General features: G+C 49.5%; 1 protein-coding gene and 1 pseudogene across 2 annotated transcripts in view; one reads left to right on the top strand and one right to left on the bottom strand.

Annotated features, from left to right (window-relative positions):
* FTSJ1 (FtsJ RNA 2'-O-methyltransferase 1) overlaps window positions 1-15,208 on the top strand; it is a 17,985-nt gene extending 2,777 nt beyond the window's left edge. For both annotated transcript variants that reach the window (XM_048488439.1, XM_048488440.1), the window contains exons 3-11: window positions 1,055-1,124; window positions 1,226-1,328; window positions 1,966-2,044; window positions 2,575-2,627; window positions 4,101-4,154; window positions 5,802-5,904; window positions 8,247-8,330; window positions 11,749-11,852; window positions 12,976-15,208. In XM_048488439.1, coding sequence (XP_048344396.1) covers window positions 1,055-1,124; window positions 1,226-1,328; window positions 1,966-2,044; window positions 2,575-2,627; window positions 4,101-4,154; window positions 5,802-5,904; window positions 8,247-8,330; window positions 11,749-11,852; window positions 12,976-13,206 — 881 coding nt within the window. In that variant the 3' untranslated portion in view covers window positions 13,207-15,208. The remainder of the gene's footprint in view (window positions 1-1,054; window positions 1,125-1,225; window positions 1,329-1,965; window positions 2,045-2,574; window positions 2,628-4,100; window positions 4,155-5,801; window positions 5,905-8,246; window positions 8,331-11,748; window positions 11,853-12,975) is intronic.
* LOC125428038 lies at window positions 13,946-24,242 on the bottom strand (annotated as a pseudogene).

Here is a 24,242-nt window from a genome sequence, read left to right as displayed (position 1 = left end):
ATAAAAATGTCTCTTTTGTATGCTATCTAAACAATATGATTGCAGCACCGACTTACTGTTATATTTTCCTTTAAAATTAGAAGAATGTAAATTTTAAAGGCAAGGAAAATGTAACAATGCATGAGATAAGAATGCCAATTTAAAGGCATTTGAAGGAAAATGTAACAGCAGATAGAATTCTAATTATAAAGGCATTTGGAAATAAGTTCTTTGGGTTAGAATTCCAAGAAGAATTGAATAGCAGAGCTTTGGCTAGACTTACTTTGGATGTTGAGAGCGTTTTGTCATTAGTGGAGTAATATTGTTATATTTGGGTTAAAACCAAGAACAAGATTCAGTTGCAAGAATGTAGTTTTATTTCTATTTGCATGAATATGAAGTATATAAATTCACACACAGTGATTTACTGTTACAGGTACAGCGAGATTGTCTGATGCTGTTAGATAATGTACAACCACCCCCTTTTTTAGTTTTCCGTTTCCCACAAAGCAGCTGACAGAGCACAAATGTAAAACAAAGAGCCCTAAAATTATGAACATGAAGCCCAAAACTTATGTCCACAGCCCAGAATCAAGATAAGCAGTTGGTAGATAATGGGTGAGTCAGTTTAGAGCTGCAATCCGAGACCTGCTGGAAAAGAAAGACCTTTCAGGGAATCTAATCAGAACGTGGACTTTTGCACCTTCTCCAGAAGGCTGTTTTACACCTTAGGACAGGGATCTTCAAACTATGGCCCTCCAGATGTTCATGGACTACAATTCCCATCAACCCCTGCCAGCATGGCCAAATGGTAGAGCTCATGGGAATTGTAGTCTATGAACATCTGGAGGGCCATAGTTTGAAGACCCCTGCCTTAGGACCTTGTGCCCCTCCACTGGGATGTGATGCGGCAGCCTGGCCAAGGTTGTGTTTAGAAGCACAGCCTCTTGCGATTGGCTTGGAGCTCCTGCCACTCACCCAGCAGCCATACCTCTGACACAGAGGCAGCCCGAGACTTGCTTGCCATGGCGTTGTCTTCTTCTACTTCTTCTTCTTCTTCTCTCGTTTGGACCAGGTGTCTCCCGAGCAGTGGATCTGTGTGCTGCTCCTGGAAGCTGGAGCCAAGTTTTGAGCCGGAAGCTCAAGTAAGACCATCCAGAGAACCCAGGAGGGTGGCTTAGAAGACAGTCAAGGGGCCGAGGGAGCGGGTTCCCTCAAACCTTTCTCCGTGTGCTTCCTTCCCCAGGGGAGACGGCACCAAGAACTCGGGTGTTAAAATAGTAGCGGTCGATTTGCAGGCCATGGCCCCGTTGCCAGGAGTCATCCAGATCCAAGGCGACATTACCAAGGTACCTGGTCCCCAAACCAAACTGGCTCGGTCTGTTTTTCTCCCTCCATTCTGTCCAAGAGGTCTGTCAGGGTGGTGCACGTGGTTGCCCCTCCCCCTGCTGTGTCCTCACAACACCTGGATGCGGCAGGTTAAGCTGAGAGGGAACGACAGGCACATGGTCCACCAATGAACTGCAAGGATGACTGGGGGGAACTGAATCCAGGTTTCTTTGCTTTTGGTCTGATACAGGGTGCTACAAGGATCCACACCTTGGTGCCCCCAACATGGCACCACTGTATCCCCCAGTATATTTCTGTGCTTCCACCTGCTCCTTCCCCAAAGCAAAAAAGAGTCTTTCCTCCTCTTCTCATTGGAGCAGGAGTTGCTTCAAAGGGTCACTGGAGGCATCACGTTTGGATCTGTGGGCTAGGAACTTCCTGATGTTTTGTGGAGCCCCCCTAGTGTTTTGCAGTCATTCCCTCTGCCCTGTGGCAGCTGTTTGGGTTGCAGATTGAGTGCCCATTCCCTGTTCTCAAAGTTCCAAATGTGCCCAGAGATTCAGCCGAATGATCATTTCCCGGGCCATCACCAACCCTGGATCCAGAGAAGTTGGCCAACCTCACCTTCTGCTGCTTCCATCCTGTCTCTTTGGCCAGGTCTCTACAGCTCAGGAGATCATCTGCCATTTTGAAGGGCAACCAGCTGACCTGGTGGTGTGCGATGGAGCCCCTGATGGTAGGTAGAGGTGATGCCGCCGGTCCCATTCTGGGATCAGAGACCCCTGCTGGCTGTCAGGCTTGCGCCATGCCCGGCCTGGCATCTCGCACGTCCACCCCAAGGCCACACCTGGCCCGGCCCTTATCTCTGCCCAAGGCTGAGAAGGTTTTCTTTCGCTTGCATGTAACTAGTGAATAGTTCTTAAACATTCCCCCTTATCTGCCATTTCCTGTAAGGGGGAACCGACTGTCTCAAAACAATGCCTCTGTTCTCACCATCTATTCTTATGCACTGTTTTGGGAATGCGAGGGAGGGGGGAATTATGGGTTGAGCAATGTTTCAACTTACAGGTACAAACTGGGGTTCAGAGAGCAAAACGGTAGCTTTAGCTTTCTGAACTTTGGGCTGACACAGTTCCAATAACGCCCTTGAAACTTTCCTGAGTCTTTGTTTGTTGACTGGAGTAACAGACCCTGACATTGGCCAGCCGTGGCTTTGCGGGGAGCAAGGGAACCTGCCGTCAACCATCTTTTCCTTTGCCCGTGCAGTGACCGGACTCCACGACATAGATGAGTACATTCAGGCCCAGCTGCTTCTTGCTGTGAGTATCGTGTGGACATATGAAGCTGGCTTCTGCTGCATCAGACTCTCGGCCCGGTATTGCCGGTATTGTCTGCTCAGACTGGCCGGGTATCATGCAGAAGTCTTCCGTATCACCTAACCCGCTTATCCACATGAAGCCTGCTGGGTGGGACTCCCTCAGCCCCACCTACCTCCCAAGGCCATGGTGGCGAACCTTTTGCACTCCAGATGTTATGGACTGCAATTCCCATCAGCCCCTGCCAGCATGGCCAATTTGCTGAGTCAGCTTGGCAAACAGTCATAGTTGCTAACAGGTATAAATACTTAAGGAGATGGTTAGAGTCCAAATTACAAAGAAAATAATTTACAGCTGGGTATAACTTTTAGCTGAAGCATCTACAGGTTGGAGAAAATTAAAGTGGTACAAACAATTTCTCCACAGGAAGTAAGTGGGATGCCATAATGGTACGTGAAGGGAATGGCAGGCAAAGGTTGTTTATGGGGCTCGAGGGCATCTTGGAGCTGCTTTGCAGAAAGGGGAGAGGGGAGCAGTAGCCAGGTATCCAAGTTAACACCATTCATGGATTTATACCACTGCACTGAAACAATTGCACATGGTGCACCTGGGTAGATTTTGTTACTTCTCTTGAGGCCTTGTGTGTGCCCCATCTTAATTAAGGACTTGCAACTTCTGCGATATTTGGGCTGCAGAATCTTTATGGATTATGAATTAGTCTGTCAGTTATGAGTAACGTTAAGAAGTATAATTTTGGGCGTTTCTTATTTTGGCTCTTCAGTCTCTGTCATTTGACCCGTTTGTTAGGAACGGTGGCTGATGCCTGAAATAAAGGGCTGGGCTTGTTTGAGGTCCACCCTAAAGAAGACGTTTGAAGAATGTGCACAGGTGGAGAAGAAATGGATATGTAGTCTGGGGGCAGCACGGGCACGCTGGTCCATCTTTCCCGACTTTCCTTAAAGTAAAGGGGTTCTGACCCCATGTTAGGTGGCCAGCAGTGCCGTCACCCGCTTTTTACCTTTTGGCAGCTGACGACCGGCTTGAGGCTTGCCTTTTTGGGTTTGTTTGAACTTGCAAGCTGTCTCCCAGAGTGAGGGAAAAGAGGCACACAAGAGAATTGAAACAAGAGAATTGGACTGTGGAGGAGGAAAGAGGGAGAAGAGGCAAACTTGTGTCTCTTCTGTTTTCAATTTCTAAGTTTCTCCTCCCTTCCTTTTTATGGGGGTAACATCTGGCCAGCAGAAGAGTTCTGGAGAACTGGATAGATGGTTTGTGTCATTTTATTGACCCTCGTTAAAAGGTGTTACCTGGATTTTTGGTCAGTTCTGGGTTGTGCACGGCCCGGGATGGCTGCTCACCACTTTCATCTGCTGGAGGAGATGTTCGCTCTGAAAAGTTTGCTGCTTGCCGCTCTGTGCCAAATCAGATGTCCCTTCTGTGATCTCCGGCCTTGACATTTCTTTCCCTTCCTTCCAGGCTTTGAACATCACCACCCACGTGCTGAAAAAAGGAGGCACTTTTGTGGCAAAGGTGAGTCCTGCAGGTAACCAGTGTGGGGGTAACATGCTGTCTTGTTCCCTCCCAGGAAACAGACTTGGTGGAACCAAAATCAATTTATTGCTTGGAGTTCAGGCAGGAGGCACTTGAATCTTTCATGCACGGCCTTCCCCTTAATCTCACTTTGCACCCCCTCCCTTCATGCTGTTGCTGGGCAACCCCCTCCTTTCATCTTCCCACCGGTTCCAAGCCTTCAACTCTCTGAGGCCGTGCTCTGAGATGGCAACCCAGGTGCACCCGTCCCTTGGACAGCCATTTCCATTAGCCTGCACATTCTGACATAGCATAGCTCTAATGAATACTACAAGCAATAACAGCCAGGATGCTACTTCCTCCTGTTCTCCCCTGGAGATATGGCAAGGCCAAGTTCTTCAACAACAGGTTAGAAAAAAAACCACACACACAATAGGCTGCTGCATCAACTTGTATGTAGGAATCAGAGGAAACACGTGCATCCAGAACAAAGGCACAACAGAAAGCAAAAGCAATGTGATAACAGCATACGAACCGCAAAACAGATTGTCCTGTCCTCTCACAGTGGAGAATCTCTTAACTTCTGCATACTCACCCTGCAGTGTTGTTCATTTGGACTTGGTGGACTTGCCTGTTCTGCTGCAGCTTTTTTGTGCATTTCAGTTCATTCCGTCTTGTGGTTTGTATTGTCAGGAACGAGGTCTGGTGGTTAAGGGGGTACTCCCGTGTGACCTGATGGGTATGAAAAGGGATTTTCTCTTCTCCCTTCCTTCCCTCCTCTGATATTTATAGCGTTGACACCGATTGTAGATAACTAGGCTAAGTGACCCTGAGGGACAAACAGGACGTGCCTGTTGCCTGAGGGGGGAGGTGAGGCAGGAGGCTGCATCTATCCCTTTCGCGACCTTTTGCATTTCTTTTAAAATCATATCCCAAAATAATTTTGCCAGTTTACACGTCCACCACATATGAAAAAAAATAACCATCTTGTTGACATTTTCAGCATATGTTTGATAATCCCTTATACTTTTAGACCATTTTGGGGTGTTAAGTACCATCTATACATCATCTTATAGTAATTTTCTTTCAAGTTGTGACAAGCTATAAATGAAGGAATCAGTACTTTGAAAGCAGGATTCTCATTTATTGATGGCAAGTATAGGAAAGCTGTTGACTTACATTGTCAGAACTGAGTACATTAAAACAGGCGAAGCATTGTATCCCCCAGCACAGATACGCCAGGCCCACAGCTCCCTCTTCCCTCCCCTGAAGCGGGAAGGTACTGTTTCACACTCACACACATTCCTCAGACAGTGAAAACTAGGATGAAAACACTGCAGCTTCCACACACACACACACCCTCTGCAACTGCAGAAATGAGGACAGTCTGGTACTGGGAAACATTCCCAGGCCTGCTTAAGCAGTAAGCATTCAGTAGACAGAATTATGGCAGGACCTAGGCTGAGACGTTAAAGGGCCATGACACAGGCTCAGTATTCCCATGAGGTATGGGTTAGCTCCCACGTGACCGTCACTGGTGACTGCCTTTGCCTCCTGGTCGCTCTGAGCTTTTATGGGGTACAGACAACACCAGCAGAGTGAAGCTCATCCCAGCGTGACAATCGGAGTTTTGGTTTCTCGTTGCAGATCTTCCGAGGGAAGGACGTCACCCTACTGTATTCCCAGCTGCGGATTTTCTTCCCCGACGTGACGTGCGCCAAACCCCGAAGCAGCCGCAACTCCAGCATCGGTGAGTGAGTGAACAACTTCTTCCAGGCCTATTTGTTGGCCTCTTCCCCCCCCAATCCCCCGATGCAGAATCTTTCATGAAATCTGATAGAATCCGACAGCTGGTACGGAATCCCGGCCATCTATGGCTACCAATCTTGATCCTCTTTGATCTGAGATTGCAAGTGCCTTAACAGACCAGGTGCTCAGGAGCAGCAGCCGCAGAAGGCCATTGCTTTCACCTACTGCATGTGAGCTCCCAAAGGCACCTGGTGGGCCACTGCGAGTAGCAGAGAGCTGGACTAGATGGACTCTGGTCTGATCCAGCAGGCTTGTTCTTATGTTCTTATCTTGTGTTCAGTTTCATAAACCGCTTTTTGATTTAGCCTGATGCTTGTGGGGTTGGGGGAGGCTTTTTAAAAACCGGCACGCTTTAATGTGCAGAGGACGGAGCTTCCCCTCCCCGCTCCCATAAGAACCTAAATGCAAAAGCAGCCAACGTACCGCAGCCCAGTTCTCCTTTCCGTGGGTAAAAGCAACCTGGGCCAATGGGTGGCCGTCGCTGCACTTGGGAAAGGGCCTGTGGACTTTCCAAGCAGGTTTATTTCAGGGGGAGGAGGAACGGAGGACTTTAGACTGCTTGAGGCGAATTGGACTGATTTGCTGAAGCAGCACCAAAATCCAGGCCACTGAAGAAGACTGTTTTGTCATTCAGCTGCGTAGCAGGACATGGCTGAACTAGCAGAATGGACCAGGCGTGGGGTGCACTGAGGGCCGCTCTGTACGTCACAGGAATCCTGTTGTCATCAGCTTTTGCCTCCGCTACTAAGGCAAGGGGGTCTCCCTGGGCCTGGACAGTTCCCACTGTTTTCTTTTTGATCACAGTCCTTAACCTTTTTGAGCTTGTGGGTGCCTTTAGAATTCTGACACGGTGTGGTGAGCGTCGCCACAAAATGGCTGCCTGCCACAAAATGGCTGCTGCTTGCCTTCAGCCGTACAGTGAAGTTCCTCATGCTGTGGTGGCAGCTGCTGCCAAAGTAAACATTTTAAAAGTCCCCACAGTAAATCAGATCGCCAGTAACCGATCAGAAGTCTTGCTGGGCCAAAGATGACCTGCTCCCACCCAGGTTCTAAAAACACTTGATAGGTGTTGGCAGGTGCCCACGGGCACCTCGTTGGAGACCCTTGCCAGAGGGCAGTGGGCACGGGTGCCAGAGGTGGCACTCAGAGCCCTCTCTGTGGGCACACGCAAACAGAGTTCCCCCCCCCCTCACACACCTAGGCTGGCCTGGGCCGCTGGGGTCGATTATTAGCTTTAAACCTAAGACCTAGTTTTGGGGAAGCAGTGTGGGTAACCCTGTTAAGCATGGTTAAACCCCACTGATTTTCATGCAAAGAACTAAAGCACCATCCTTTACCTGGGAGTAAGCTCGGTTGCTGGCAATGGGGCTTGCTTCTGAGTAAATCCTCCTAGGGTCGTGATTCACCCATTGGAAGAGTTGGACGTTTGCTTCAAAGCAAAGCCACCAACTACCACCAAGCTTACTCCCGAGTAACGCCAACTGTTTTTTCTAAACTAAAACCTCAGTATTCAGGTTAAGTTGCCATGTTGGCACTTTGCAATAAATAAGTGGGTTTTGGGTTGCAATGTGGGCACTCAGTTTCAAAAAGGTTCACCACCACGGCTACAGCCCCTGGAGCAGACTCCAGCCACTCGGGACCCTCCTGTCTGCGGGCAGGGTCCCTTTGCCAGCTTGGTCTCAGCCGCTAGGCCACTGACTCCATCTTGCAGAACTTGACAGGAGGCCTTGAGAACAGTCCGGCCCATTCTGCGAAATTCCATCCTTTGTGTGCGACAGAAGCTTGGGTCTGGCTTGTGCGCATGCATCTGGATCTCGTGCAGAACCCAGCTTTTTTCCAGTGCAGACTGGAGGGGGAGTTGGTCAAGTCAAATTCTTTATTGCAGTCAAAGACCAGCACATAATAATACAAACTGAGAAGTGCACTTATACACAGTCGGTGACTGTTTACTAAAAGGTCAACTCGCGAAAAAGCAAGTAGTAGGTAAAATACATTTGATTATGACAAAAGATTAAAAAGTTTATATAACTACACTTGTAAAGTGCCTGTGCAGTCTTGCTAAAACCTATAGTGACATTACTAGAAAACTCCGACCTCTGACCATATCTTCCAAGGATCACAATTTATTCAGTCTTTCCCTCCCTAAACTATTCAGCCGAGTTGGTCACAATATGCTGTTTGTGAGACCCTGTATGCTAGTGGACTTGGGAAAGCAGCAGAGGACTGAAGAATTCCTCTTTAGCACGGGACCCCAGTGCTGTGACCCTCTTTCTGTCCTCCCAGAAGCCTTTGTCGTCTGCCGAAATTACAGCCCCCCCGAAGGCTACGTGCCGAACATGTCCAATCCTCTGCTGGACCACCGTTATGGTAAGGAGTCCTGTGGGGGGAAGGCTGCTGGGGACGCAGAGTGCCTGATTCGCATGCGGAAGGGCCCAGGTTCAGTCCCCGGCTACGTCCCCACTTAGAAGAGCCAGGCCGGAGGTGCTGCAAAAGACCCTGGACTGCGGCTTCCAGTCTGAGTGGACAGTATCAGAGTTGATGGACCAGTGGGTCTAATTCAGGATGAGGCAACTTCGTGTGTGTGTGTTGTTGTTGTTGTTTTACTTATTTTGTTACATTTATACCCGCCCATTCCTGGCAAAGACTGTACTATCTTAGACTGTTAAAAAAACAACAACTGAATGGAAAACTCCTGGTGTCCTTTTACCACTGTGCTATAGAGAGTGTCTTAACCTACTGCATCTGTGTATGGTTCTCCAGTTGCACAGTGGCAGATAGGAAGTGATCACTACTGCACAGAGGATTATCAGCTGCCCTCTCCCCTCCTTGGAAGAACTCTATAATTCCCGAAGCCTAAAGAAAGCCCAAAATATTCAGAGAGACCCGTCTCATCCATCACACTCTCTTTCTGAACTGTTACCATGCAGCAGACGATACAGGTCTATAAAAACTAGGACAAACAGGCTTAGAGACAGCTTCTACTCTAGAGCTGTGGCTATGCTAAACTCCGCGGCTTCGTGTTGATGTGTTTGGGGCTGTGTAGGGATGGGTGGAGGAAGAGGAAAGTGAGGATGGGGTATGAGTCTGAAATTGTGTGCATCGAGGAATGCTGCTGTAAATTTTCGTTGTGCGTGCACAATGACAATAAATGCTTATGCTTAAAGACCGGGCTCAGGGCAGTTTACAGTAAAATTAAACAGCACAAAAACAGATGTAGCATTCAATGTTATTTAATAGAAACCAGCCCCAAAGTTCAGTTAGCCCCCATCCTGACATGAATCGTTTCCTGTTTATCAGGAGGAGGAGAGGGAAATGGATGCGCACGGTGACCAACCCAGTAAGGGATGCCAGCCTATAAGTTGGATGAAAGCGGACTTGTAGATGGCCTCAAGCAAAGGCCAGGTGGAGCATCTCTGTCTTATGGGTCCTGCAGAACTGTTTAAAGTCCCACAGGGCCATGGTTCTGCCGACAGAGAGTTCCACCAGGCTGGGGCCAAGGCAGAGAAAGCCCTGCCTCTGGCTGAGGCCAACCAAATGTCCTTGGGGTCAGGGGTCACCAGGAGATTGCTATTGGAGGAACAGAGTGTCCTCCGTAGGCAGTATGGGGAGATGCATTGTTGATGTCGGGCAGGAATGTTGAAGGAGAGGTGGAAAATCAAGGGCCAGTGGGGAAAAGGCAGGGTAGGCAGAAAGAGCAGTGAGGGCAGGAGGGAGAAAACAGGCCGGGGGCTGGGCTAAGGGACACTACCAAGAGATCAGTGAAGCTATTGAGTGGGACCTGCTCTTGCTGGAAGACAAAGAGTTAACATGGTGAGGGGTGGGGTTTGGTTCAGCTTGTGCCTCTCTGTTGGTTCCAAGTTACAAGCTGCTCAATCGCTGGTTCCACTGACGGTCTAAAATCCCCAGCCCCAAACTGAATGTAGAAAAGTGAGCCCGTCCGGCCACAGCCAGGTTTGGCAGACTTTAAAAGATCCATTGTCTGCCTCTCTCCAGGACCGCAGCTGGTTGCCAGACGGCCTTCGAGCAATTCCTTGTGCCCCTCTGGCTGCAGACCCTGTCTGGCGAGACGGGCCTCTTCCATGTCCTGCTCTTGGTCTCATTGGGACGAAGCAGCTGAGCAGCCTGTTCTGGAGAAACAATTGGCTGGCTGTTCAGCTGCGAAACGTCTTTTTTTTTTTAATGAGTCAGAGGACAATCACCTCGCTGTCTGCAGCTGTCCCTGAGACGGGACTTTCCAGAGGTGTGCGGCTGCTTCCGCACAGAATGGTTATTCATAAAGCTAACATGAACTTCCTGCTTACAAAGTCTCAAGGCGAACATGAATTAGAAGAGAAGAAAAGTTTGGATTAATACCTTGCCTTTCTCTCCTGTAAGGAGGCTCCGTGCGGCTTACAAACTCCTTCCCTTCCTCTCCCTAAAACGGACACCTTGGGAGGTAGGTGGGGCTGAGAGATTTCTGAGAGAACTGTGACTGGCCCAAGGTCACCCAGCAGGCTTCACGTGGAGGAGCAAGGGAACAAATCCTGTTCATCACATAAGAGTCCGCCGCTCACGTGGAGAGGAGGGGACTCCAATCCAGTTCTCCAGATGAGAGTCCGCTGCTCTGAACCTCTACACAAAGTTCATGCTGGGATTTTGCTTAGCTCCCTCCAAAGAGCCTGGGCACTGGGAGTTGCTGCAGGCGTTCCCTTAGCTGAAGGTTGCAAACCACAGTCTCTGTGTCGGCCAGTCTTTTTGGCTGAGTTTATTGGAATTTAAAGCCAAAGGAGGAGGTGGTGCCCTCCTGGCCTGTGTTGGGCGGGATGTCCACAGACCTTGCGCTGTGTTGCTCTGTTCATTTTATTTTATGGAGAAGCTTCACCTGCCAGCTCTCTAGAGAGACCTGCTCAAGGCAACCGACAAAGTCCAGCAGGCACACACGTAGGGCCAGCTATGAAGCAGGAGCGACTCGATGGCTCTTAATACTCACATAAACACACACCAAGTTTTCCTAAGAGGCTCGTGCTTTTTCCCACCAGGGGAACTTCTTAAGTGCCATCAAGTTACAACCGACTTGTGCCAACCCCAGCAAGGGGCCTTCAAGGCAAGGGGGAAGCGGAGGTGGTTTGCCGTTGCCTTCCTCTGCAGAGCCTCCCTTGGTGGTCTCCCATCTGACCATACGCAGCTCCCATGATCAGGCCGTGCAATGCTGCCTTCTCTTCCAGGGAAACTTGTTTGTTCTGATGTGCCCACCAGGCTGGGACTTTTTCAGGTTGTGGAGGACTGTGGGGGGTGGGGCTTGAATTCCCACTCTCTCATTGCAAAGGGGGTTTGGGACTGGCAGGGAGTTTGGGACTACAATTCCCATCAGCCTCTGCCACCATGGCCAAATTGGCCAGGGGCTGATGGGAATTGTAGTTCATGAACATCTGGAGAGCCGCAGGTTGCAGACCCCTGGTAGAATGTCAGATTAGGGTAGGGGAGACCCAGATTCGAGTTCCCACTCTGTTGTGGAAGGTTGCTGGGTGCTCTTGGGCCATTCTCACAAGATTGTTGTGAGAATGAAATGGAGTAGAAGGGGAGCTGTTTCGGCTCCCCACTGGGAAAGAGTCAGTGTTTTTCTGAATGGAGAGGAAGGCAAAGTGTGGGAATATTTATGAGGAGGACAAAGTGTGGGAATATTTATGAGGAGGCCTGCATGGTAGGGGTAACAGTAGTGCTCTGACAGTTGCAGCAAATTGGATGTTGTTCAGGACCAGGAGTGTGGGGGGGTTTCTGCCACTTAACTGTATCTCCTCCCATGCAGATGTGGATTTTAACCAACTGGAGGGCCCCAATCGAGTCATTGTTCCCTTCCTGGCTTGCGGGGATCTGAGTGCTTACGACTCAGACCGGACGTACCCCTTGCAGGTAAGGCTGCGTGCGCTGCAGTGTGGAGCATTGCCCAGGCCAAAGTGACAAGTTGCTCAGGCTGATGAAAGAAGACGGACGCTTCATTAGATTCTCTTGCGCCATCTGACATCTTGCAACCCCGGCCTCTGGCCATCTATCAGCTCCATGGCCATTGCAGAGAGTAACGTGGCTGCGTCTCCACTTGGAGGCCCCCAGTAACTTTCACCTGCTGCAAAGAGAACCTTGATAGTCGTTGAAACTGGTAGCACGGAGATTGTTGGAGGGGACGGGCCTGCTAGCCTAGAGAGGTTGTACGGGCAGCAGGGTTCCTTTTTGTCTGCTTATAACTGGTAATCTCCAGGAAGCGGCAGCCCTTGCCAGCCGATGCTCACCTGACTGGCAGGTAGACATGAGGGCCAAACGGGCAGTTATCCTGGGGAGGAAAATTAAAAAGAAAAGGAAGGTCTTGTCTACTTACAGGAAGCTGTGGCCATAGAGTTCCTGCCAATACTATCCAAAAGTGACAAGGGTAGCTCTAGGCCAGTGGTGGCGAACCTATGGCACGGGTGCCAGAGGTGGCACTCAGCCCTTTCTGTGGGCACGCGTGCACAGAGTTCAACAATGGGGGGGCGGAAAATCACAACCCCCCCACACACCCCTAGGCTGGCCTGGGCATGATCCTTTACCTGGGAGTAAGCTTGGTTGCTGGCAATGGGGCTTGCTTCTGAGTAAACCCTCCTAGGGTCGTGATTCATCCATTTGAAACATTGCACGGTTGCTTCACCAAGCTTACTCCCGATGCACCTTGGAGCCAGCTGTTTTTTCTAAAACCTCAGTATTCAGGTTAAATTGCCGTGTTGGCACTTTGCGATAAATAAGTGGGTTTTGGGTTGCAATTTGGGCACTCGGTCTCGAAAAGGTTCGCCATCACTGCTCTAGGCATTGCCAGGAACTCTGTGGTAAGCAGGCCAGGTTTTTTCTTCTTCTATTTGAACCCTGGGTGCTGCCCCCCAGCCCATTGCAAGACACCCCCTGGCACCCCTAAACATGCCGAGAAGGAGCTTAGCAGCTGGGGAGATGGAGGCTGAGGCTGGCATCGGGACTGTTGAACTTCAAGCCTCTCTCTTTTCCCTTTGGCCAGCTGGAGCCTGGGAAGGAATACGCCTACGTGCCCCCCACTCAGCCTCCCATCCGCCCGCCTTACGAAGAAGCCTGCTTTTTAAAGAAACACAACCTCCTCGCCAAGGAGTCAGCCTCCCAACCTCAGGTGTCCGCTGCCCCCGGTGAGCCTCCCCAGCATCAAGAGGAGGGGGCTTTGCCTTGTCCCTGCGAGGCTGAACTCAGAGACTCTCTAGAGAAGCTGACCACGTGACTCTGCTACAGGACCAGCCTGGCCTGGCCATCGGCAGATACTGGCCCTGCTGGTTTGAAAGGCTTCTTATTGAACGAGGAAGCAGCAGCAGCGCATAAGAGGTTTTTTAAATTTTATTTTAATGCCTCAAAGGCTTCGAAACCTCCCCCTCGCCATTAAGACGTATCAAGCAGTGTCAATGTTAATAAGGTCTCCGCAAGCGTTCAAAGCTTTCCTCCGTGTGATGCACCAGAGAGCGCTTGGGTTTGGAGCTCCCAGCTCCATGTTGCTGTTTGACTGTCAAGAGATCACAGTGGGTTGCGGCCACTCCCCTGTCCCCAGGACGATTGTGATGACCAAGTTGGGGAGTTGTCTTCACGCTGAAAAGCCCTATACCGGTGGTGGTGAACCTATGGCACTCCAGATGTTCATGGACTACAATTCCCAGCAGCCCCTGCCAGCAGGGCCATCTGGAGTGCCATAGGTTCGCCACCACTGCCCTAGACAAACAAACTGCCTGTTTTAATAAAAGGTGCCACCTGTTTCCCAGCCCCTTTTGCCTCCCTTCCTGTTTTCTCAATATTCTGGCCTTTTGCAATTCTTCTGCATAATTTCACAACCAGTGCTTGGTTTCGGCAGCTTGAAATCCCCCCGGCCTCCGTTCCTCAGGGCTGCTCTGCGAGCGTGGAATTGTAAGCCACTGTCCTCTTTGTCCGACAGCGATTTGTTCCACAGATCAGATCTGTCGTGAGCTTGTGGCTTATACCACAGTGACATCGTCAGCATTGGCTGTGACAATCTGGCCCTGGGGTCCGATGGACGGCGCTTCAGTTGCAGCTATTTGCTGAGAGAAGCCCGTGTGGCGCTCCTTAGCTCTTGAAGCCCCCATCCGGGACTGGCCCCGGACGCCCCTCTCTTGCCGCTTGTCCACTGGCTCCCCGGTGCTGAAATCAAACCGATCCAAAGGGGAGTGTTCAATTGTACACAAAGCCTCCTCGCAGAGGAAGCCGCCGTTGGCTTGCTCCAAGGTGGCATTCTCTCCAGGACTGCAGGGGCTGGATGCAGCTGTCTCCGTCTGAGAGATGTGCGGGCCCGTACCCAACTGTGGCTCAGTTCTCCGGAAAGAGTAACGGGCAAATAGGCTAATAAAGAACATCTCAATAGCCAGGGAGTAGTAGTAGATCACTGCAAAATTAAAAGGAGAGTTACTTCTTCTGCCCCCCACTACAGGATAGGTTTGTTAGTTGGACAGTGTCCTTTCTGCACGGGGCTAGGAATATGTTTCTGTTTCACGAAGAGTACAAAAAACACAGAATGTGGCCCTGGGTGCAGAATTCTGCTAGCTGGAGGTCTCAGTTTTCATTTTTATTCTTTTAAAAGAGTTTCTAGTCCTTATGGCTGCAAGATAAATGTTGAAAAGTTTGCGTTAAAGGGTGTGGAAAAAGACTCTCCGTTGGCGGAAGGATGTCCACAAAAAGACCTCTAGTGCTGTCAAATGGTTACGATTTCAGATTAAAAAAATTAAAAGTTAAGAAGAAGAGGATGCAATTTTCACTGACTTTCTCTTGGAACTTCCAGCTGTTCTGAGGGGTTCTCCCCCTAGGCAAAGCGTTACGTGGGCACACAGCCCCATGGTAGGGAAGGGGAGTCCCACCGTGCAATCAGAAATCTCTGCCCAAAGAAATCTCCAGTAGGTCCAACCAATGAAGAACGCCCTCATTGTTCTTAGAAGTGTGGAGTCTGGGAATTATCAAACGTACCAACAAAACTGAATAAATAACTGATTTAGATAGGAGACCAAAATTCATCTCTCTGTGTCCTGTTTTTATAGGTCATGGCCTGGCATGGCTGTTTGTGTAATGTTTTTAGTTATTGTATTTTTATTTTGCTGTATTGTATCTGACTGAGTAATATTGTGTAGTGGTTTTTAGAAATGGGCTTTAAGATTCATTGTATAAATGTTTTTTAAACATTTGTATATGGGAGGCACAAGCCATATCATCAATAAATCCGGTAGCTGCCATCCACATGCCTGCTGAGCAATTAGCAATCACAGGGATGGTTGAGTGCGTTTGTCAGAGTTTAAGGAGAAGTATTTCGGGGCCCTGCATGCTTTCTTCCCCACCCTTAGAAAAAGGAGAAGAGAAGATGATGAGGTTGGATTTATACCCTGCCTTTCTCTTCTGTAAGAAGTCTCACGAAGGCTTATAAACTCCTTTTCCTTCCCCCACAACAGATACTTTGTGAGGTTGGTGGGGCTGGAAGAGTTCTGCAGAACTGTGACTAGACCAGGGGTAGGGAACCTGCGGCTCTCCAGATGTTCAGGAACTACAATTCCCATCAGCCCCTACCAGCATGGCCAATTGGCCATGCTGACAGAGGCTGATGGGAATTGTAGTTCCTGAACATCTGGAGAGCCGCAGGTTCCCTACCCCTGGACTAGACCAAGGTCACCCATCAGGCTCCATGTGTGGGAGCAGAGATATATCTAGTTCACCAGATAAGTGCAATATTCATGTACAGAAGTGGGGAATCAAAACCGGTTCTCCAGCTTATAGTCCATCACTCTTAACCACTACACCAGGCTGGCTTAATAAAATCAGAATAAATTGTGTGGCTTCGTTTAATGCGCGTAGCTTCTATCAGTCACAGAGTCCAGCTTTTCTTCATAGAATGATACTAACTGGTTGGGAGCCAATGTTCCTCTTAGGAGCAGCAGTGGCGTAGGAGGTTAAGAGCTCGTGTATCTAATCTGGAGGAACCGGGTTTGATTCCCAGCTCTGCCGCCTGAGCTGTGGAGGCTTATCTGGGGAATTCAGATTAGCCTGTGCACTCCCACACTGCATGTGGTGACCTTGGGCCTAGTCACAGCTTCGGAGCTCTCAGCCCCACCTACCTCACAGGGTGTTTGTTGTGAGAGAAGAACTAAGGAGATTGTCAGCCCCTTGGAGTCTCCTGCAGGAGAGAAAGGGGGGATATAAATCCAAACTCTTCTTCTAGGTGTCCTTCCTCTGGCTCTGCTGAACACTGTTCCTCAATGCTGGCATCTGACCCTGTTTCATGAAACCTCTGTGCCATACGGGCTATGCCAGTGGGGCCCTGTCTCTCTGGCGTCCCCGCTAGTTTCTGCTTTTCCCTGTGGCCCTGTAAGGCTTCCTCCATTCTTTCCGTCCCTGCCAGTCCCAAACCCCCTTTGCAGTGAGAGAGTTGGGAAAAGCTCCAGCACTTGAGACAGCTCGTTTGGAAGAGCAGCGTAACAGCGGGGCCTGGGTTGGAATCCACACTCGGCCACGATATTCGCGCAGGGAGCTTACTCTGGGGATGCTTCCTAGGGGGAATGAAGAAAGGTGTGTTCTACGCGCTTCGGAGGAAAAGCATGATTTTTTTAAAGGTGTGATTGTTGAGAGAGTGGTCCAACCATCGTTTGACCCCAACATGCCCCACAGAGCTATCCCTAGATCAGGGGTAGGGAACCTGCGGCTCTCCAGATGTTCAGGAACTACAATTCCCATCAGCCTCTCTGTCAGCATGGCCATTGGCCATGCTGGTATGAGCTGATAGGGTGGACCCTAGGCACATCTCTCTACCCCTAGGTATATGCTGATTTATTAAATTTTTATTCATCTGCCAGGGGACTCAAGTCTCCACTCCTCCTTGTTACTGTTAGAATAACCCTGCGAGGTAGGTCAGATGGTGTGAGTGTGACTAGTCCAAGATCCCCCAGAGCAGGGTTTTCAACCTGGATCTCCCATGTCCCAGCCCCAACACTTTAACCACTTCCCCTGCCCACCCCGTGAAGGGAACTTACTTTGGGAGCGGGTGTCAGAGGAGAGAGGTGGGTTGCACGGGATAGCCCCGACTGCCCCCATGGTCTCCAAGATTCCGGCTCTGCAGGCGCTGGGACAAGGACCAAAATGATGCAGACGAACTTGGAGCGCAAGCTGTAGCCAACCAGTGCCGGCTTGGTAGCCTTGTAGAACAGCAGGTATCCGTAGAAGGAGACAAAGGTGGAGAGGCCTATGATGGCATTGATGTAGGAATTAAGGTTGGTGGAGCCCACCTGGGGAAGAAGAAAGGTTGAACGAAAGAGGCGCTGGCGGCTGCGGCTCTCCCGAGTGGGGCGCAGTCTATCTTAGCATGTTTCCTGGTAATCAGGGACAGCCTCACCTATGGGAAAGCTGGAGTGATAATCCAAGGTCCCATGATGGGTGGGACCCTATAGCTAGTAGGAATGATGGGAAATGACGTCCAAACACAAACTGTGGTGTGTTTTAGAATCATCAAATCAGAGAGTTGGAAGAGGCACCAAAAGGGCCATCAGACCCAACCCCTTGCCATGCAGTTACACACAGTCACAGGCGTAGCTACCATGGGGGGCGATCACCAAGGGGACAAAGTGCCCTCCCGAAGCCATCTTGTGGTGAAGCAAGAATTACAAGGATACGTTGTAGGTAGAGGGACGCTGCCCATATGGGGGGGGGGGGGGGGGGGGGCGGCACAAAACTCAGATTTTGTCCCGGGCTCCATTTTCCCCAGCTACGCCACTGCACACAGTCAAAGCATTCCTGACAGGTGGCCATCCAGCCTCTCTTTAAAAACATGCATTATGAGCTTGGGACATTTTATGTTAGTTCAAAGGGGGTAGGTTGGGGGAAAAGGGGGGGCCAAGCTGGACTTTTGACCAGGCCCCCCAGAATCCATCAAATTGCTTCTCTGGAGCAGCCGGTGAAGATTTCCCTTTTGAAAATGCACAGATATCAACATTATTACCTCTCCAGGAATCCTCCTTGACATCTTTGTACAGAACTAGACGAGATAATCAAACTTATGGTTGTCTACTCAAACACATGCTAGAATATCTAGATCTGAATCCAATAGCGTTCAAGAGACTAACAAGATTTTCAGCCTTCTAGAGCAAATTAAAAAAACAGGGTTCACATGTCTTAAATAAGCCAGAAATAAGCATAGGTAAGGAAATAAAACATTTCCTCCGAGGAGTTCCGCATGGTTTTTTAGCCCAAAATGTTTTATTTCCAGCCTTAAAACTTACATCACCATAATCATATTTCTCATCAGTCCAAAGGATCAAGGTGACAGAACCTTGAAGAGGATGAGTCGAGATGAAGAGAGAGAGTTGGTAAAACTGCCATGGTCATTATATACTTAAGTTTGACCTGTAGAAGGGGGAAGAGAGCAGTGGAAAGAGATGGATTGGTTAAGAGGGAGAAAGGGTGCTCCTCCTAGCCCAGTGGTGGCCGAACATGCTTAGCCCATTGGCCATGCTGTCAGGGGCTGATGGGAATTGTAGTCCATGAACATCTGGAGTGCCATAGGTTCGCCACTCCGGGCCTAGCCCAACCCACCAACTCTAAAATCTACCCTTGTTACATCACCTAACACAGAACTAGTCGCAGTCAAAATCCCACTCAATCCAAACTACGTACATTCAACGATGGATTCGCTATTATTGCATTCCACGGCAGAATCTGTCTCCTCCCCACATGAAAAAATCCCCCTCCCCACGTGTATTGTGAAGTATTGGCACAGTTGCCACACTGGAGCCATCTTCAACTGATGGATTTGGCAAAGGATGTAGTCACATTTGTAGAAAGTTAAAAAAAAAGCAACCTAAACATTTCAGCTTTTGTTTTTAAAGGTAAGTTTTTAGACCTCAAGGCTGCAAAGCTAATTGGGGATGGGGCGGTATAAAAATCTAAACAATAAATAAAACAAATAAATATGCCAACAATTCCTGCTGGAATCCCATAATGTATTTTTAAATTTATTTTACTAAATGTGATCCCCCACCCTTTCCTGACTAATGTCAAGTTCAGAATGCGTTGTTCAACAGTCCTAGAGGTCAAGGGGTGGAGATTCAATGGCTAGCTCGTCTCACTACCAGTAGTAGAAACAGGATAAATTATATAAAATTGGCATATCAATTTCTGTACTTCATGGAGGTCACAGAGATTAGCTTGGCCCATAATGGTATTTAATTTTATTTTTAAACGACAGGATATACTCTGGGAGGAAACACAAGAAAGGGTGTATAGATCTTTAATTTTCTTGAAAGACAAGTTTTTGAAGAACATGGAACTGGTGCTGTGTAAAACTTTAAGGAACTGAAAAATATATACACATTAGCAGAGGAGTTCTGAATCAGCTGCAGATGGGATTGTCACCTTGAGGGTGGGGGATTTGGGGGACCCTAGGAGGGTATCATTTCCCAGAGGCCACCCTCTAAAACAGCCATTTCCTCGAGGGGAAGTGATCTCTGCAGCCTGCAAATCCATTGGAATTCTGTGAGATCTGGAAGTTGGCAACACTGATTGCAAAGGATAGGCACGGTGCAAAGAGACTGTCTAATTTCCAGGCACAAAATCAGCAGTTACCGGGTGGCAGCGATCTCAGGAAGGCTAGCTTAACAGCAACATGCAGGAGCGGGTTGGGGACACCGCTTGCCCCCACTAGCGGAGCATTTGGTCAAGACGCTGAAGGAAATCACAGTCCAAGGCAAGGAATTTCCAAAGGGTGATGGAATGGTAGCTGCAAACCCAGAAATGGCAGTATTAGTCAAACACGTTGCCTCGGTCGTCAACAGCGCGTCCATTGGATATGGCATGTCTTTGCGCTATCTAGGTTGCTTACTGTAGCCAAATCCACTGCTGTGTTGCGCAGGTTTATTGTTCTGGTTCTTGCCCCGCCCAGCAGGCAGGACAAGCAAAGATTGCTTTCCCAAACCAACCTGGAAGCCAAGGTACACATGTTACTCTGGCGCAAGGATGCCAGGCAATTCCCGGCACTTGGCTGCTTGCTCCAGGGGTCTTGGACAGAAAAATGTAGGGTGGTTCCCTAGCAGCTGACTCTCCAATGGCAGCATATGTTTTGTGGAAATGAAAAGCAACCAGCGCATCACAACCATGCGCCGTAAGAACATAAGAAGATGCAGGAGAAGGGTTAGGAGCGAGAACTACCAGACCACGTCCACACAGCCTGGAAAACCTGCAACAGCCAGTGAATTCTGGCCATGAAAACTTTCGACAAAATGTAACAAGAGTCTTGCTGGATCAGACCAGTGCTCCATCTTGTCCGGCAGCATCTCATCTCACACGCCGGGCAGCCAGTTCCTCTGGAGGACCAACAACATGCCAAAAAGGCTGGGCCTTCCCCTGATATTGCCTCCTACTTCTGGTACACAGCAGTGTACTACCTTTAAATGGGAAGGCCAGTAGCCACCGATTGGTCTGGCCCCCCGTGTGTCTGCAGAGGCCTGTTTGGAAAAGTGTCTGTGCTTGAGGGTGTCGCTTCCTTCCTTTGGCCACAGACTTTCCCAGGAATCTGGGCTTGGCAGCCTCTATCCAAAGCTGCTCAGGGAGCAAACCCTCCCTTCTCCTTGGAGGTTGAAATCAAGCGGTGCCTCTTCCCCAAAGCAGTGGGGTCTCAGGAAGGCAGCTCGGAACAGGTGGGAAACTCTTTGGGTGACCTTGGAGGTTGAAATCAAGCGGTGCCTCTTCCCCAAAGCAGTGGGGTCTCAGGAAGGCAGCTCGGAACAGGTGGGAAACTCTTTGGGTGACCTTGGAGGTTGAAATCAAGCGGTGCCTCTTCCCCAAAGCAGTGGGGTCTCAGGAAGGCAGCTCGGAACAGGTGGGAAACTCTTTGGATGAGCCAGGGAAGGAAATGGGAGGAGGGAGGAGGAGGGAGGAGGGCACCCTAGACCAGTGGTGGCGAACCTTTGGCACTCCAGATGTTATGGACCGCAATTCCCATCAGCCCCTGCCAGCATGGCCAATTGGCCATGCTGGAAGGAAACTGATAGAATGCTGATCCAAGTCTCAAGAACCGCTCCCTGTCGACCTGTCCATGGTGACATGGGTGGGGTCAAGGGCACTCGAAGGCAGCAGGAAGTCCTGGTCACATAGGGTGCCATTATCGCCCCCGTAGCGGTGACCAAAGAACAATACCCTTGTCCCCCCCTAGGTAGGAGCCATACCTGCTCTTGACCAGAGAATTAGCAACACAATGAAGTAATTAAATGAACTCACATGGAGGCTACAAAGGTACAGACGAAGGATGCTCGAGGAACGAACAAGCTGATGAGGGAAGTGATGCTGAACACCTGTCGGAAGAGGAGAAGAGTTGGGACGCTGGAGATTGGCTCCTCATTTCCATTTTGACTTGTTCCAATCATGCACCATGAAGAGAGACAGTGGGCGGTAGTGGTCAGAGCACCAACCCAGGATTATAGCGACCTGGTCACTACTTGGCCATAAAGACAGTTGCGTGAGCCACGCTCTTTCTGTCTAATCTACTTCACAATGTTGTTGTGAGAATAATACAGGAAAGGGACGGGCCGTGTACGTTATGCTTAGCGCTCTGGAGAAAAAACAGGATTCAAGTGTGAGGAACAGATGGACAGGCAGAACTTTTGGTTCTGTGAACAACGTTCTGCCCTTTCCTCTAGATCATAGGTGTCAAACTCGCAGCCCTCCAGATGTTATGGACTACAATTACCATCATCCCCTGCCATCACCATATTGTGAGCTGCCTTGAGCCCTTCAGGGACAAGGCGGCCTATAAGTTCAATAAAATAAATAAATAAATAAATAACATCTGGAGGGCCACAAGTTTGACACCTGTGCTCTAGATTCTTTAATCTGCCTTATTCTGTGGGGTGGAGAAATTACAGATATCTTTTAATAATATTAGAGTGTTGTGTGAGGCCCATGAATTTGAAGGTGGGCCAGAGATGCATTGCAGGTAGAATTGCCAACCTCCAGGTGAGGACTGGAGATTTACCGGAACTTTATTTATTTTTATTTATTTATTTATTAGATTTTTATACCGCCCTATCCCCGAGGGGCTACAGACTACATTCTACATTCCTGGAGACTACAGACTACATTCCTGGAGAAAATAGATGATCGGATGGTACTATACTGCAAGGAGGACCCCCTCCCCTAATCCTGCCCTCCCCAAGTTCCACCGCCTAATCTCCAGGAATTTCCAGGAGTTCATTTCAGGGAAGGAAATGGAAGGGTGCTATACGGATGTTCCGTCCCAAATGTTCTTGATTTGGCCCTGCTGCTGTTGAAGAAACATCTGCTTGATGCAGAGATTCAACGGTACTCTCTGTGGAAGTGAAGGACTGACTTTGCACTGTTCTTAGCCTTAGAGCAGCAGTGGTGTAGGAGGTTAAGAGCTCGTGTATCTAATCTGGAGGAACCGGATTTGATTCCCAGCTCTGCCGCCCTGAGGCTGTGGAAGAGCTTGTCTACAGGGGAATTCCAGGTTAGCCTGGGCACTCCCACACACGCCAGCTGGGTGACCTTGGGCTAGTCACAGTTTCTCGGAGCTCTCTCAGCCCCACCCACCTCACAGGGTGTTTGTTGTGAGCGGGGAAGGGCAAGGAGATTGTCAGCCCCTTTGAGTCTCCTGCAGGAGAGAAAGGGGGGATATAAATCCAAACTCTTCTCTTCTTAGACTTCAAAGAGGAACTATAGAGATTCCGAAAAAAATATACAGTTTAGGACCCTGAATGTCTTTCCTTTCTACTGCTCTGATGATATCCCTTGGATCAGAAGATTGCTCCTCTTAGAAGAAGTGGTGTTTGGTTTGTATACCCCTCTTTTCTCTCCTGTAAGTAAGGAGTCTCTAAGCAGCTTACAAACTCTTTCCTTTCCTCTCCCCACAACAGACACCTTGAGAGGAAGGTGAGGCTGAGCGAGTTCTGTGAGAACTGGGACTGGCCCAAGGTCACCCAGCAGGCTTCATGGGTTGGAGGGGGGAAACAAACCCGGTTCTCCAGATCGGAGGAAGAGTTGGTTATTATACACCACTTTTTCTCTCCTGTAAGGAGACTCAAGGCGATTTATAAACTCTTTTCCCTTCCTACCCCCACAGCAGACATTTTGTGAGGCAGGTGGGACTGAGAGAGTTCTGAGAGAACTGTGACTAGCACGAGGTCACTTAGCAGGAATATCGGAGTGGAGAAAACAAATCCAGTTCATCAGATAAGAGTCTGCCGCTCATGCGGACGAGCGGGGAATTAAACCTGGTTCTCCACATTCGAATCCACAGCTCTTCACCATTACCCAACGCTGGCTCTCTCAAGGAAGCTTCTTTCCTTCCTGTTGACCCCTTCTGTCTTCTCCATCTTGGCACTGTGACAGCAGGATGTGTCTCCTGCATCTCCATCCAAGCTGGCAAGACTAGATTAAGAATCCTGTCTCTTCTCTATCCTGCCTAGAATGGAGTCACATGCAACAAAGAACTCATTCATTGTGCAAAGATAAAGAAGCTCCGTATGGAACTTTGTTTCTTAGCAGCACGCCCCATCCAGATAAACTCCGCTGCATTTGTGCCGTGAGCCCTCTGCTCACCTAATACTCCGACAGTTTTCCTAGTAGGTCCGCCTCCTCAGGCTGCCCCTTCAGAAATTGGGACTGAGGGGGATAAGATGGCGTAGTCCTGACGCCTGTTCTTACCGGATAGACGCCCAGGATCCAGAGTGAGAGCGTGGTGCGGCGAGAACTGTTTCCCTGGCGCAGGAAGAAGCCCATCTCCTCCAGGAAGAGGCCGACCTGCACGAGGCCCAAGGCAACCGGGACCAAGAAGATCCAGATCTGAGCTTTGATAACTGCAAGGGGCAGCAATGGGTCAGGAGACCAGGAGCCTCTCTAGTTGCTCTCTAGTTCTTCCTACCTGGCACGCTTTTGAATCTCAGCAGAAGTCCTTCCTTTGAATCCCAGATATCGGAGTGATAGCTGGCTTGAGGAGAAGGCACTCTGCACATGGTCAAGGACACGCTGTTTTCACTTTGTGATATCCCAAAGATGACTTCCCACAAGGACAGCAACTCCAGTGAACCCTGGCTGGAACAGACCCTCGTGTCTCCCCCTCTCTCTAATCTCTGGCTGCCCTTCCTGATCGCCTCCAATATCCCTCCTAGATGCTGTTTTCTGCCCTCCTCTGGGCTCCCTTCCGTGCTTACCTTGAAAGATCTCAGATGACAAAGGGAACTGACCATTGGAAAAGGAGCAGTTTGAGGCACGGCCCAT

Source organism: Sphaerodactylus townsendi, linkage group LG03 (assembly GCF_021028975.2).
Source record: "Sphaerodactylus townsendi isolate TG3544 linkage group LG03, MPM_Stown_v2.3, whole genome shotgun sequence".
Taxonomy (NCBI): domain Eukaryota; kingdom Metazoa; phylum Chordata; class Lepidosauria; order Squamata; family Sphaerodactylidae; genus Sphaerodactylus; species Sphaerodactylus townsendi.
The sequence above is the reverse complement of the archived record's forward strand: the minus strand, read 5'-3'. Positions and strand labels throughout refer to the sequence as shown.